This window comes from Plectropomus leopardus, chromosome 14 (assembly GCF_026936395.1).
Source record: "Plectropomus leopardus strain MGB_pleo_1.0 chromosome 14, ASM2693639v1, whole genome shotgun sequence".
NCBI classification, from domain to species: Eukaryota; Metazoa; Chordata; class Actinopteri; order Perciformes; family Serranidae; genus Plectropomus; species Plectropomus leopardus.
In genome coordinates, this window is record NC_142189.1 from 28,158,640 (window position 1) to 28,175,570 (window position 16,931).

Genomic DNA, 16,931 nt, shown 5'->3' on the forward strand with positions numbered 1-16,931 from the left:
TGTCTCTCTCTTGTTAGCTAACTAACACTAAACTACCATTACGAGAGGAAAAAGTCTTCTTAATTCATCCAGACTCCCCCGTGCTGGTTTGTAAATGACTTTCTCAGCTTACGTTATGGAGCACTCAATGCCAGATCCATGCAGGGTAGACAAGTAACAGCTAGCTAGCTAATATTAGTTTAGCAACTAGCTGAACTTAACGTAAGCTAAGGATAGCCAGCTGGCTGTAAATTAGCATTATGAAGCCAGTGGTCCAAATGAAATATAGAAGCATTTCACATTCTATGTATGACTGTAATTTATTTCCAGCATTTTGTCAATATGATGCTGGTCAGTCACATTCATTTTTGTTTGTTATGTCACTGTTTTGGTCGAAGCCAAGGTGCTTGCTTGTGCCTGTGCATTGCAAAAGCGAGCAACAGGATGTTGACTGCAGTTTACTTGTGTCATTAATAACAAAACTTTCTTGAGAATAACAGACAGAACCTTTAAAGAATAAGAAATATAAAGAAAAGACAGCATTATTCTACATTTTCTCAACCTAAAACAAGTACCAAAACCAACAATGTGTTATGTGTCTGTTTCTCAGCACATTCTGACTTCCCAGCCCTGTCTGATGTAAAACATCTTTAAAACACATCACAAATCTCTACTTCATTAAGAAGAAAAATACACAAAGAAATCAGTTGGAAGCTGTAATTGCTACCAAATTTTACCCAAAAAGGATAAAATAGTGCATATGTTGGGAACTATTTTAGCTGCAAATCAATTAACATTAGGTGCATGAAAAGTATATTTATGGAAGCAGGATAGTATATATTAGATTGGTTCCAAATAAACTACAGTTTAGAGGCTCATAGTAATAAATTAATTAAAAAAACTATCATTAAAATGACTTGGCACATTCATGTGTTTTGCTAGTTTCACTGCAAATGGAGCACTATGGCACAGATGAATAAGCCATATCAGGCTATGGATACACAGGCTGTAGGGTGATGATCATTTAGAATATTACTGGCCTTGTTTACTCATTAGTGTTGCAATGGACACCTTAGCATGACAGGTGGAAACTACAAGGAACTTAGGGATGACATTTAAAGCTACACAAGGCATATCTGCATATGGCTCCAAACGGCATAGCGTCAGTTGAATATAGTCGGCTCTCTCCTGCTGTTTGCTTCACAGACTGTATGTAAAGATGGACAACATGACAGTTCCCCAAAGTGTAACTTTTCAGTCCTGATTGGCCCCTGATGTCTGTCTGCAGTATAGGTCATAAAGCCTGCCACTCATTTTAGTAAATAGGACACAGGACCACACTAAAAACTCAAAGTACACACCAAATACATTTCTCCCAAAAATGGTTTCTGTCACTGAAGGAAGATCTCCTCACCCTGATATTTGTTCAAATTTTGTGTTTTTATTAAAAGTTTGGTTTTAATAAGTTATTCAATTGTACAAATAGGGATTTTCTGCCATGACTGACAGCTGTGACAGCCAATGCTTGTGCTCGCATTCAATGGGGCTGCTCGCGTTTGGTCAGACAGGTGCTTAGGTGGGAACTCCCCCACCGCAGATATCACTACTGTGCAGACTCTGGCTCCTAATGACGCCACCAGTGCAAGATGGCAGTGGCTGTATTTGTATGGGACATTTCAGCTTCACTTAAGCATAGTGGTGGTAAGTGAAGGCAAGTCGTCCATCTTTTTATACAGTTGCTTTATATTGAAAATGACCGAAACGATAGGAGAGTAAGAGGAACCAATACCCATGAGTTCAGCTTTCTCTGAACAGTGGTCGCTCACTGCTATTCAGATTTTCCTTACCTTTGGTCAGACAAATGAATAATTCCCACTTCAATTTGATGGTGTAAATCAGTAATATCTCTATTACTGTGAAGTAAGACAACCTATCCTGTTGTACCTTGTGTGATTTCGAATGTGAACAAAGCAAAGCCAACAGGTATGAACAGTCTGTTATCAAGCTTTAACATCAATGCTTAAAGGTAAAAAAATATATTAAAAGTGCAAAAACGGGCCATATTCATAAGCTTTTATAAACGATACCTCCCTTCAGTAACACTGTATCTCACTCTGCATCTCACACACAAACAAAAACCCACACCCACCCTATCTGTCCTCTCCACCCCAGGCATTGGAACAGACAACAGAGAGAAGGACATCAGAGGGATAATACAATTGGAAAAGCTTTACAGCGTGTAATGATAAACCTGTGCGTGTCTGCATGTGTGTGTGTCCATGCCCAAAGGAAAAAAGCTAATGGGTTTATATCTTTCTGCGATAGCAATGATATGGAGGCTTTGTGATTTCATTAAGAGTGTGTGTGTGTCCACGTACGCCAAAGATGAGGATAGAGATAGGCTGGTCTAATGCACTACTTATTGTTAGGGGCCAATGCGCATGGAAACCACACACACACACACACACACACACACACACACACACACACACACACACACACACACACACACACACACTTCTACAATCATATTTACCCCTATTCATCTGCTTTTTAACCCAATGCAGGCACAGAGACCAACAAGAAAAACAGATACGATACATTAATTGGCCCCTTGTCACCCCACTATTTCATCCTTTGACATGTGTGTGTGCATCAAAGGTTCACACACGAACCTACACACCCACACACACTAACCCCTCCTCCCCGTCACCACTGGGGAGCCCTAAAGCTGCCAGCACAATTACAAGCTTTATTTAACGGACACACACAGCAAAGTGCACAAACACACACATACACACACACGCAGGTGGGTGTTGGTGAACGTCACGGAGGCCATAATAATAATTCTCTGATTAAGGAGATGAATCCTGTTCTTATCTGCAGGCTCTAACAACTGTTAGGGACAACACGTTGCTTCTTTTACCGCCTGGAAATGTAAGGTCGGGCACTGGGTGCTCTTGTGCCAACTTTCAAGGGCATGGAGGAAGGTTGCGCCTGCTGTTGCTAAGAGACTATAACCAGCACCATATCCTAACCTACTTATGAGAAATCCCGAGTTCAGAGCTTATGTTCTTCCAGACGTTGTAAGAAAAATTTAAACTTCTCGGTAGCTCTGCGCTATAATGATCAACCTCTCCTCCATATATACCACGGACTGTTATTTACGAGGTGGCTCTGAGGTGTAGTGGTTAGCACTGTCGCCTCCCAGAAAGAGAGTTCACTGTGATCCTAAGCTCCACTCCTCTGTGAGGAGTCTGCATGTTCTCCCTGTGTCTGTCTCTCTGTGTCAGCCCTGTGATAGTCTGACGACCTGTCCAGGATGTACCCCGCCTCTCCCCCAGTGTCAGCTGGGATAGGCAGGACGGGACCATGGGTAAGACAGGTGTGATGTTTTGATGTGTTGTTTGAGCAACTCACAACAGGAAATTTAAAATGCAGCTGTTAGCAGTTAGCGGCTAACTTAAAGAAGAACAGCAGCCAAAACATGTCCGCAAATGATGATAAATGATTGTAATCGCCATGTCATGCCACTGTTATTGTTTGTAAAGGATTTGAGGGCACGAAAAAATGGGACATATGTTTAGGGCCTTAGACAATATTCATCCTCAACACATACACACACACAGTAAACCCATATAAACACAAATACAGATATTGAATATGGATATGAGAGGCTAAAAAATTAAAAATAAAACCTATGTTCTGACATCCCCAGTGTTTCTTTCAGATGTTGAATTCAAAGTTAAAGCCTATTTGCTTTCCATATTTCCACTTGTAATTAATATGTTTGACATTCAAACTACTAAAGGCCAAGTAAAAATAAGACAATGGCCCTTAATAGTTCATAATATTAGTAAAAGTTTTATACCAAATTAGGAGCGTTAAGTAAAACTAAATACATATATTAGAGCTTAAATGATTAATCAATCTTGTATCTGAAATTAACTGGAGACTCTTTTGTCATTTTGTGCCAAACTTTTCATGGTTCTAGTTTCTTAAATATTTGCTTCACTCTTCTTCTCCACTTTTCTTATCAAATGAACATTAAGTAAATATTTTGTGAGTGTGGGCCATTAGGTGGAAGTAGCATTTAGGATGTCACAATATTTTAACATTTTACAGAGCAAATAGTCAGTGTATTAATCAATAATAAAAAGAGGCATTTGTAGCAGCAGCCCTCATATATATATATATATATATATATATATATATATATATATATATATATATATATATATATATATATATATATATATATATATATATATATATATATATAAAATATATATAGACACACTGAAAACACCTGCTCGGATAAACTGTCACACTTGGCCCTCACTAGCTGTGGGTTAATATGTTGATTAGTCCTTAATTATCTATCAATGTCCCTAAACTCAGCCTGTGAAAACCATTTTCTTCTGTTTTTTCAGGCCAAATTGCAGATGGTTGTTAGAGCTTATGACACACAGTTTGCTGTATTGCACTCTATCATGGTCTTGGTCATCTGTGACATCCCACCCTGAATCTTAAACACCTTGTCACATAAGAATACTTACATTCACACATCCCGCCACGAAGCGCATACACACATTTATACCTGCGCACGCGCACAAATACACACACACACACAAACACACACACACACACACACACACACACACAAACACACACACACACACACACACACACACAGAGAAAGAGCTTACAGATTAGCTTGTTTACCAGTCAGAGGGGGGTCTGCTCCAACAAGCCATGATCAAGCCACTGATGGCTACAACTCATGTGTCTGCACAGCTCTCAGCGACAAGGCACGTACGTGTGCACACAACACACGCAGAGACACACTCAGTCATTACATGAATCATATATTGCAGAAATTAGACCAAAAAAAACCCACAATAGAACATGAGTAATATCTAAAGTAATAGACCTTGCAAACCAGCAATTTGCCTGCCTGTCTTTGATAATCCAGATCTCAGACCGCCGTATCTATGGAGTGTTCCAGTCAGACATGTATGTGTGTGTGCTACATAAAGATTCCACACTAAGTAAAAACAACAGTGCTTTTTGTTAGTTTGAGACACACTCCTGCGAGCAGTCGTTGTCAGTCCAGGGCTATTGTCTAAAGATTTGCTGTGTCAAGAACATCTCTTGTTGAAAAGTGAGGTGTTTTGGTAGTTTTAAATGTTTTATCAATGTAATCAGCAGCCTCTCATACTGACTCAGTAGGTCTTCCTTAATACATTATAGCAGCTTTTATGCTTTACTGTGAACTAAAAAGGCTTAAATTCACTTTCTTTAAGTCTATTTTAAGTTTATCAAAAGAAAATTAATTGCAAACTATTTTGATGATCAATTAATAATGTCAGTCATATTTCAAGCAAACATGTCAAACATTTGCAAATTCCACCTTCTTAAATTTGTGATTTTGCTACTCTTAATAACTTATGATAATAAATGAAGAATCGTTGGATTTGGACTGGACAAAAGAAGCAATCTGAGGACATTACTTTGGGCTCCGGGAAATTGTGACACGTTTTGACAATTTCTTTTTCCTCAGCAGCAGTTTGAGCTGAATGAGGGGATAACTGATTTATCTTTGCTAACTGATCTGATACTTGGATGAGAGGAGCAGCTGCTGCAGACTGAGTGAAAGTAAACTTAAGATACAGTGCTAGGAATGGTAAGTTTCACTTTCACTGCACCTAGAGTTTTACTGCTCCATCTGTGCCCAGACTATGCTCTGCACTCCGAGAGTGTGGTGCAACGTATAACCAAACTCTCCAATAGAGCTCCAAATGAACAGTCAGCCCTAAACAAACAAAATCAATACCTGGCAGTAGATGTTATGATCACGGTGGGCTGTGGCAAATAAATGAATGTGTGGGAAAGCCTGAATTGTATACACTAAAGGATTAATTAATTGTGAAAATAATCAGCAGAATAATCAATAATGAAAATTATCGCCCTACCCACAGAACTCAGGTACAGTTTGCCTTATATGCTTTTGTATGTTTTTCCTGTGTTTACAAGCTGCAGATGAAAAAAAAAGCCTGTATGACCTATGGCACATTACCATTATGGGCCCCAAATAAAAGATTTACCTTTTTGTTTTTTAAACTAGCATGATCTACATCAAAAATAACTGAGAGCAAGTAATTTGTAGCTCAAAAATAAATTCCCCTGGTAGCAGAGTAACAGCTGTATTATAAGATTAAGCAGATGTTAGAATGTGTCAAACACCATAGTGCTAATATGTGCGTGTGAAAAAGACTGACAGATCCTGAAAGCATCACATACACAAAAACACTAACACACATTCCCCCAAGGAGAAGGGGAGAGATTAGCGGTGACCCCTCCTCCTCCTCACCCTTTTCTTTTCATTTCCTCTATCTGCCCGACGGGAAACAATTAACCACAATTGCCTCCCCCTCTGCACGCATTCATTTCCTTACCCACACTACAACACAGCCCCTCAACCCAATACTAATTGTATCTTTAAGCATCAAATACCACTTGACGTGTGGTGTTGATTTGTTGTCAATTTGCAGATATGGCTGCTAATAGAATGCTGTGTTTTAGATGAAGACCAGATGGGAAAAATATATTTATAACCATCCATATTTAACAATATGCAGAAGATGAAGTGGGCTGACAATTTCATCTGTAGTGGAAAGGTATTTTTGTTATTTATTTAAAATTTTAAACCAAACAAAAATCAGTGGACTTATTTCTCAGGAAATATCAGAAATTTCTATGAGATTTTTAATGCACCTGCATCAGCAGTTGTAATAACTCATTTGTTAATCACACACTTCCATCAAATACAGCAGGTTGCAACATGAAGACAGGCAGCAGTGCAGCTTTCTCTTATGTCAAACAAAGTGCCTCCTCTATGGCTCATGGGTGTAGTGGAGCTCAGCGGAGGTTGAGGATAACATGACCCCGTTTCAGCATCAGCAATAACAAAATGTCTTCAATTTGTAAGGTTCTGCCCTCACCTTTCTCCTGTGGTGAGGAACACACACTCCTTGTCACACACAGCAGATTGTAGCCTTACTGGGACAATAGGCTCTATTGTGGGAGCTGGCAAAGAGGAGCCAGGCAGGCCGCTAGGCGTTTGGCTGCTCTAGTGCGTGTGTGCAAGTGTGTGTGGATATGGGGGATAATAGCGCTACATGCCCAGAGCTGCCATCATTTCACTGGGAACAGAGTGTGAAAAAGAGGGGAAGGCAGTGACACGCACATGCACAGAAAACACACACACCCACACACACACACACACAAACACACACACGGCATCGCTATCACACTGAGCCATATGCTGACCCCAGCCTCAGTGCAGCTATCTCTGCCAATCAACTACTAGAGGGGATGTCCCGTTCTCTCTCTCTCTCTCTCTCTCTCTCTCTCTCTCTCTCTCTCACACACACACACACACAATAGCTCTAATCCTGCGAGTGAATGTATACACATCTGACACAAACACCATGAAATACACTAGTGCATGGAGTGATATACTTTGAAAATTCATGCACACAAACACACACATACACACACTTGCTGGAACATGTGTGTGTGTAGCAGCTTAGTGTCTCTCCAACATTGTTCCCCAGAACCACAATCACCCAGGAGCAGATGGAGGATGGCCACAGCTTGCTCTTTCACACACTTGTACACTAAACACCAACATGAACACCCTCACACACACCAACACCTATCACATACAAATATCTCTCAAACTCTCTCAACTCAAACACAAGTACATGCATGCACGCACGGCACGCACGCACGCACACACAGAGCGTTATCAGATGATGGATCAGCTGTAGATCTGGCGAGGTGAATTTTGGCCAAAGCACTGGACCACTCCATAGAGACTCTGCTCAAAGAACTTGGGGTCACACTACTCTTATTTATCCTTAAAAGTATATTTTGAAGCAGATTTATGGTCACATGGATGAAAAACTAAATCACTGCAGCATAAAGGCACAAATCAATGCTGTAATTATTTTGATGTTTAGAAAAAAAACAGACTACTTTTTAACCTAAAGCTTATTTAATCATATTAAGCATCATCTTTGTGCTATAACTGGCATATTATGTTATGAACTGTGCTTCAAAATTCCATATTCTACACGTGTTAGGCTGTCTCTCAATAGAGTACTCTAGGAATGAGTCCTAAAACCTGGAAATGAGTTGCATTTTAGCACTCCCAGTTCCCTCATCTTGAAGTCAGTGAGTTTTTTGAATGGGTTTTTGGTTAGAAGCCTGAAACAAGGTCTGTGGTTAACACAAGCTGAAGAGATTGTCACGTTTTGTTCTACGACATAAAATACGTCAGTAAATACCCCACTTGAGAATTTTGAAGCTGTTATGTGTCTAAATAAAGGCAGCTACAGACAAGAGGCTAAATGAGACTACAGGATGTCATCATGCTGAACACGGCTTTACAGACTTGTTGTGGTGGTGATGTTTAGTCATGCAACTGTTGTGTTTTTTGTGCGTAGCCTAACTTTTGCTTTTTATTTCTGCTGATTACATTTAGGGCTTCAAAAAACATTAAAGTGTTTTTTAATTGTGGAGATTATCTTGAGGAACAATACATGTAAGTAACAAACTTGTTTGCCACACCATTTATCTTCTGATCCAAACTTCAATGGAAAAATTCCATAGGCTTTTTGATGTGGGAACCAGGGTGACACTAACTTCCATGTCAGCCTAAAGGGAAACAGCATCCCTAGAGCACTCTACATTTACTTCCTGATTTACTTTCTCTGATGCCCAGTGCAACAGTTTGGCTCAGTGATGTGTTTGCGACAATACAACTTAAGACTTCAATGGCAAAGAGGAAGACGGTACATCAGACTTCAGTAGTAGGTTAGGTTAGTAGGTTAATCAATTCATTGTTGGGTTTAGTCTTTTCATGGAATTTGTAAAAAAAAAAAAGAAAAAAGTATAGAATCTCATATAACTTAGCCTTCAAACATTACTTGAAAGTATTATGATGAGCATATTTAGGATTTTAAAGCTGAAATTTTGCACACATCACATTAGTTATTCTTAAGGAATGAATCAGGACTGAAGTGTAGCACTCTTAAGAATTCCCCGTTAGGAGCTCCTGCATTGCATTTTTGAGGCACAAGGTAAGAATTTATAATTTTCCTGATATGATCGAACACAGCAAGAGTTTCAGGGACTCTGCTCTTACTTAAGGAGCGGTGACACAAATATATCACTCAGAAGTCTGCTTCCCACTTTCATCTGGTCTAATCTATGAGTTCAGAGGGTCTGACTCCATTGTGGTGGGATACAGGAAGAACACATCTTTCCTGACATTGACTTAAGATTTACTGCTGTGTAAATGTGTTATCAGAGGGGGGTGAAGTTTTAAAACCTGGTGTGTATTGCGTTTCATTGTGAGTATAGTGAGGCCTATATGGAGAGCAGCAGTGTGTGTGTGTGTGTGTGTGTGTGTGTGCATGCGTGCGTGCGTGCGTGCGTGCGTGGGGGTCTTGGATTGCTTTTCTTGCTGCAATGAGCTGATATGTGAGATAGAGCTGTGCTTACACACAGCTGCCCCAGCAGCCTGGCACTCCATGTGAGAGTGTGTATGTGTGTGTACTGTTGGATGGCTCTAGTCATGGTGAATGAAAGATCAGAGAGAGAGAGAGAGAGACAGAGAGAGAAGGCAGATGGACCGCCCCGAGGGCCAGGAGACAGAGAGAGAGAGAGAGAGAGAGAGAGAGAGAGAGAGAGAGAGAGAGAGAGAGAGAGAGAGAGAGAGAGAAAGAGAGAGAGAGAGGGAGGGAGGAAGACAGACAGAGATAGACAGAAAAAGAAAGAAGAGAAAAATGCCAGTTAACCAGTGACACACTTCACACTGCCAACCTGCTTTTCCATCTCTCTACCCCCACTTGCTTCTGTGTGGGTCCCTCTGTGAGGATACTTGATGTCACAGTGCAGCACTCAGAATCAGACACACAGATGACACACACAGCTTGAAACAGGAGTCGAGGGGAACACAAGGGCATCAAACCCTCGTGTGTAGGACGGGATCTAATCTCCAGGAATGTTTGATCTTTGTACAACAAAAAGCTTAAAACTATACATCATATTTATCTATAAAGCTCCACTGCGCCTGTACTTCATGCCTTTATTGCTCTATTGTCTTAAATTCTGGTGCCATAAGTAGTTAAGGCACCAGATCACAAACTTGACATCAGTTTCAGATTCAGAGTCAATACAACTTATAAAGCACTCCGAAATTAGTATTTTTGCATTCTGACATATGTCTTACCATGTTTTAAATTATCAATAATATTTATCCAACTGACCAATTTGATGTCTACTCTGTCAATAAAATTCACCTCCTCCTTTTGTAATGTGTGGTGATGTATTAAGTATGTTGCATAATACCCTCTTTCCTTATATCTTTATTTTTCTACTAGTTTTGAGAGGTATCTTATCATGACTGTATTCATGTACTTTGTACTTTACGATATTTACAGAAATATGCATGCATGTACATTCTGGATTGATTCATCCTCTTAGTATTGGAGGCTGGAATGGCCAGATTTTTATCTTGAGAAAATGGAAATGTAATATTTATATATTGAATTTTGTATAGTAGAATTGGAGATGGTATTGGCTATTAGTGACTACGATTACATACACAAAATATTCCAGTTCTTGCCTTATTCCAGAAAATACAGTATTTCTACTAAGATGTTTACATGGTTAAGGAAATTAATATTCCACTAATATATCTGTTTACATGCAGCGATGTAAACCAAGTAACGTACCCTAACATTTTGTTTATCACGTCACAATATGGAAAAGTGGAACAGCTGGAGCTGCTTGTGCCATTTCGCTTTTCTGCATCAAAATAGGACTGCTTCAAAGTTTTCCATTGGTGGCGCGCAAGGTTGGCCACATGAACATAACCCCTCTCTTTCATTCCCTCAACCACCTTCTTGAAGTGGTCAACTTTGTGATATTTGTGCATATCTAAAAACCTGATGATGTCCAGATCTTTCCTAATGTTTATACGTAGGTGTGCTTCTCCTTCAGACCCAAACAGTGGGCTTTTCTTTTGGGGATGCATCTCTACCCCACAGCCTTGCAAACTGTTGGCGATGTGTACAAAATATACATGATAACTGACAGAGACGATCGTAGCTAAGCAAGAGGCTGTGTGACGCAAACTGTGATAAAAATCTTAGATGACATTCTCTCCCAAGAATTCTTCTAAAACCTAAAACAAAAAACAACAACAACAAGGAAGCAAACAAACAAAAACAGAGATTTTCCTAAATATCTTGATAAGAACATGCTCATTTAGAAAAAAAGAGGTCTGTTACTGAACATGCAAACAGAATATTCTATTTACGTGACATGGATCAAACTCTGTGACTGCTGTTGCGGCCTACGTATACAACCCAACCAATAGAAATGCAGCACGAAATGACGCACTGATCAGCACGACACTGCTAAATGCTAGTAAATGTAACTCACTTTGAGCTCTTAATGCCAAATTGGCCATGACAGTGTCCACATTCTTCTCATCCTCCTTTTCAGACGTCTTTCAACAAATAAATGCCACTATAGCGAGGCCTCGATTTATTAGTTTACATTTTTCTCTTACCACTACAGTGGTGTAGATGGATAATGCACGCCATCAACGTTTTGTTCTTGCGTATTGACTTCAATGGACATAGGTTGTAGCCTGCGATTCAGTAGGTGATATTACCGCAGTCTGTACACATCAAACTTGATGTCGTTTCCAAGTTTATTGAGATCCATATCGCAGAGTGCAGCTTGCACTTAACTTACACTGCAAAACCTGCCGATCTAACCAAGTGTAATAATCTTACATTTAGATTAAAAAATCTAGTTAGTCTTGTTTTAAGTATAAATGGATTATCTAGTGCTGACTAGGAAAGATCATTTGACTTAATTCAAGTAAATATCACTTGCCTGGTCTTGTTAAGCATCTTTGTCTTTTTCTGAGTTAATTTTTAACTAGATACAGAAGACAAGTCTGGAAACATCCACTTCAGGTCTATAGAAACCTTATTTTAAGCACTAGTATGTCCAACTAGGCTTAAATAAATTGCTTGAAATTAGTGTTTTTGATCTTATTTCAAGATTTTATGGGCTATAATGAGAGTCACACAGTTTTACTGGTTTTAAGACATCTTAACAAGCAAAATTTGCTTACTGCACTGGCAGCCAAATTTGCTTCTTTTAAGTGCAAGTATGCTTAAATCTAGGGTGCTTGGCCTTAAATTTGACAGGCCATTTTTGCAGTGTATACGATTGCAAAGTCTCACAGTCTGTAGGAGGAATCGGGGAATGAAAACCTGTTTGATTCTCTGCTAATCAGCACCTGATTATATTAAGCCACACCTGGTGGAAAAGCACAAAGAAAATCTGATGAATCAGCATGCAAAATGTGTTCACTCCTCCACGTAATGTGTTAATAAAATATTGTAATTTCGTTCTGGTGTATGCAGGAACTTTATTATTTTTGTTAACTAAAATTTACTAAATAAACTGTTGGGTGTTCTTGTGCTTGTATGTAAATGTGTATTTCTTTTGGGTAACTTTTATGTCCTTTGGCCTAAGGTCTCCACGCAAAACTAAATAAAAGTAAACAAGGGACTTTTTCAAACAACAGTTATTAGGGATTTCTATGACATCATGATGTCAGAGTTTCTCATCATTTAGAGTAATGAGAATAAACAGTACAGAAAGCGGGGGAGTGAAAAAAACTGAAAGACAAGAAATCTGAAAAAGAGGAAAACCAGGCAATATGACAGAGATAAAGGAGAGACAGAGATGAACCCAGATAAGGGAGTTAGAAAGACAAGAGAGAAAATACAGGGACAGTATTAGAGAGATAAAGAAATGATGATAAGGAGGACCGAGTGATACAAGACAGCGGGAGAAAATATTAGAGCACAAGACATGGAGGGATGTTGAGACAGAGACACAGGACTGGGGAGACAGAGGAGAGAGAGAAGAGAAGAAACAAGGAGTGACAGGAGTAGAGGGCAGCGCTGGGAGGGAGAGGTGGAGAGACAGAAGAGGAGAGAGGTGTGTGTAGCAGAAAGATGGGGAGTCAATAATGACTGATTACTGTAATTCAGCCTGTCAGAGACATCGACCTGCTGCTACTACCAATCAATACACACCAGGACACTCGCACATGCACACGCGCGCGCATGCATGCACATGCACGCACACGCACACACACGCACGCACACACACACACACACACACACACACACACACACACACACACACACACACACACACACACACACACCTCGAAACAAGCATGCGCGACACGTGTCAACCGCCATGTGTGCATGATCGCACACATACAGTGTGGATATACACACAGCGTCAACACTAAATACAATTGCAAAGATGGCTGTACACTCAACCAAGATTGCTGGAGTCACACAAAAAAGCGTGTGCGCACACACACACACACACACACACACACACACACACACACACACACGCACACACACACACACACACACACACACACACACACACACACACACACACACACACACACACACACACACACACACAACCACAGCGGAGTGTGGGGGTGTTAGCTATGAGCTGCAGCCCCACACTGAGCCGAACAATCTCTTCGCCTCTGTCTCTGGACATGTCAGAGCAAAATGGCGTCTTCACCCTCCCCTTCTTCTCCACTTCTCCTCACTCCCCTTCCACGTTCTTGGCGAGTATCACCTCCACCACTCAAATTATCGCTCCAAAAGGAGGAGAGAGAGGGAGGGAGAAGACACTGGGGAAAAACATAGAGGGAGGGCTGGGGGAAATGATTGGGAAAAAAGTTGGACAAGTGGGGAGAAAGAAAACATAGAGGGAAGGGCTCCAGAGTATGAGCATTTTGGTCCCAGATGCAACCAAAAATCTGTCGAGTTGGAATTAACATTTGCAGTGGTCACACTGGTGTGACTGATATTTATTACATTGATGGACGTAATGATGAGAAAAGTTCATAAGCACAAGTTCTTCCTGTATATATATACACACACACACATATATATACATACATATACATATATATATATATATATATATATATATATATATATATATATATATATATATATATATATATATATATATATATATATATATATATATATAAATATATATATATATATATATATATATATATATATATATATAAAGGGAAACATACATATATATTATGGAAGCAACTGGCATTTACACTGGCATACAGCTAAGGTGTCCCCAGTCAAACACTGCTTTTACTTCACAAGCTTTATTTCTTATTCTCTTTATTTAGTATTTTCACTTTTATTTAATCAGAGACACTTTTCAGTTTTACAGTCTGTGTGACCTATTGCCTTTTGGGAAAGTGTTTGTTGAGTGTCTGTACAGTGTTGAAAATGTTCCTTATTTTTATGATGGAAATAGTTCACCAAAAGTTGTTTGTGATCAAAATGTTCATTCAGTCCCCAGCAGAAGGACCGTCTTTCTTTGACACTTGCAGTACTATCTGTTCAAAATAAATGAAAACAAACAGATCCTTATGCATGTGTTCTTTCCACGCTGTACCGAACTCATAGAAAACTGTGACTTTCGTGTACCCATAAATCCCTGGTTAAGAAATTATAAATGTGTATGAGAACTCACTAAAAAGGGCTGTGAAAAAGTTAAGCTACTAGTATATAAATAGTGCCAAAAAGTTATTCTGGATCTCTGCAAGATGCAAGTGAAAAGTAAAAAAAGATGGAATACCATGAAGGAGATATGGGTAAAAGGGATGAGGTACAAAGTGTAGGCAGTAAAGAATAAGGAGGGAGTCAAGGGTAAGAGACATGGCATTTGACTTAGAAAAGAAACAAAATGCCAAACTGTTCAGATGGGGGTAGATAAAGTTTCGAAAAGTGGGGCGTCATATATAATTAGTGGACAAGACATTTTTGCATCAGCAGATCCTCTGAATAGTAAGAGTTAGGGCTCTTCTGTTTGATAAAAAGGTCAAGCTTCATGAACAACATTGACATTTGAATTCTAAATCCATGTGACTGATGCACAGCTCTCTTTTTTTCCTTTTCTTTGCATGTCTGTTCATTCAATTCACTTTGTTAAAATTGAAAATTTAGATGACGTCATAAAATATGCAACGGACGCCTAAATAGAATCTCCAAATGCACACATTACATTTGCTACAGCCATAGGCTGAGTGTTTGCACTTGTGCAGGGGGGAGCTCTTTACTTTAGGACAATGCTATTGTAAGATTATTACAACAGAAATGAAGGGAAAGAAGAAAAGAATAGGCAGACGAGCAGGCAGACGGACAGGAAGACAGTATCATTAGGAAATCAAATTGCTTGAAGTGCTCCTTAGAAGAAATTCCAATGATCAGTCAGTGGCTCAGCTCGCCTCAACGGGGGACACTGACACCTCACAATGGTGTGAGAGTGTGTGTGTGCGTCTTGACCAACACTGCATGAATCTGCACGTCTCTATTTGGATGTTCTTGCAGTGCTGTGCCTCTGTAGAGCTTATGTCCACGCAACCGGGTTTGTCAGAATGAAGAGTGTGTAGAAGTGTGGACACATCGCCATACTTGTGTGTGCGTGAGCGTGCACGTCTGTGTGTGTGAGACCAGAGAGCAAAGCCCCTCATTTAGAAAGCAGCGTTAGAGAGGAGAGTCATCAATAAGTATTGACCGCCAGGCTTGTTCCAACCAAACTACCATCGCATCGGATCAAGCAGGCAGACTGTGTGCACACCTGTCTGTCTGTTTCTCTTTCTCCTCCTGCACACACAGATGCATGCACGCTTGATATATGGCACTTCAGAGCCAACTAAATACAGCTCTATCACTCCAGCACTTATACTCTGAAAGCCAAACACCACTGGACATTGATTTGCTATTCTTAACACTTGAGCTGAGTGAGAACCAACATTCTCGCTCAAGGATTTCAACACAATGCTGCAGATATATTCAAACAAGTTTAAGCAGCTAAGATGAGCCTCAAACAATTAACTTTTAAAGAGCTGAGCTGTCACAGAGGAGATGGAAACGAAGGCAATGAACAAAAATGAATAAAGGCTTTTGTGACCTACCTTTGGCTTCTGATCTTGTTTTTACATATTTTGAGTAGCTGTTTCAAAAGGATACAAGTTCTGGTAGAGGGGAATGAGGGATTTGAGAGCTCGACTGGCATTGATCGCTGTGGCTCTGACCATGGTGGGCAAAATGTTCATGTCCACTATGGCACCGTCGAACAGCGGACCAAAGAATGGCACCTGCACACACAAAGACAAGTGGTAAAACAGGCATTAAAGCAGAAAAAACACATATTTGTCATTTTATTGTTAATAATGAATCTACTGCCTATGGCAACCTCTCAAAGATGTAATTCTAGATATTTTTTATGAAGCAGAATCATCTCTGGGAGCCACCAGGTTTTAGTGAACCAAGCTCGACAATTTAATTCCATACTTTGCTTGTGGAATCCACAAAAGAGAATAATGTCAGGCTTTTTATTGAATTTATCTGTGGACCAGGTCTCCGAGCCATGCACTCTGTGACTGAATACAGTGCTTTCAGGACGACAACACAGAGAATATCTTATCTAACTTGTTTTTGGATTCATGATAATTCAATATTTTGGCTTGTAGAATGAATGAAAACAGAATGAGGTTATGTTATTAGTGCTGTGGTATCTATGTCATGCTGAAAAAGCAGCATTTTATTGTGTTAGGTCTCGTTTGAAATAGAATTATGCTATCAGTGCTGTGGTATTAATGTCTGTGTGTTTTAGACTGATACATTGACCAGAGCAGCAAGACTCAGAGCAAGACTCTCTCTAGGATTGATAGTCAGTCATGATGCATGTTTGTAATGTATGTTGGA

The 16,931-nt window shown here is 39.8% G+C and overlaps 1 protein-coding gene across 9 annotated transcripts in view; it reads right to left on the reverse strand.

The window, feature by feature from the left end:
• The window catches only part of ralgapa1 (Ral GTPase activating protein catalytic subunit alpha 1), an 88,406-nt gene that overhangs the window by 17,942 nt on the left and 53,533 nt on the right, over positions 1 to 16,931 (reverse strand). For all 9 annotated transcript variants that reach the window (XM_088087231.1, XM_088087230.1, XM_088087232.1 and 6 more), the window contains one exon: positions 16,194 to 16,321. In XM_088087231.1, coding sequence (XP_087943357.1) covers positions 16,194 to 16,321 — 128 coding nt within the window. The remainder of the gene's footprint in view (positions 1 to 16,193; positions 16,322 to 16,931) is intronic.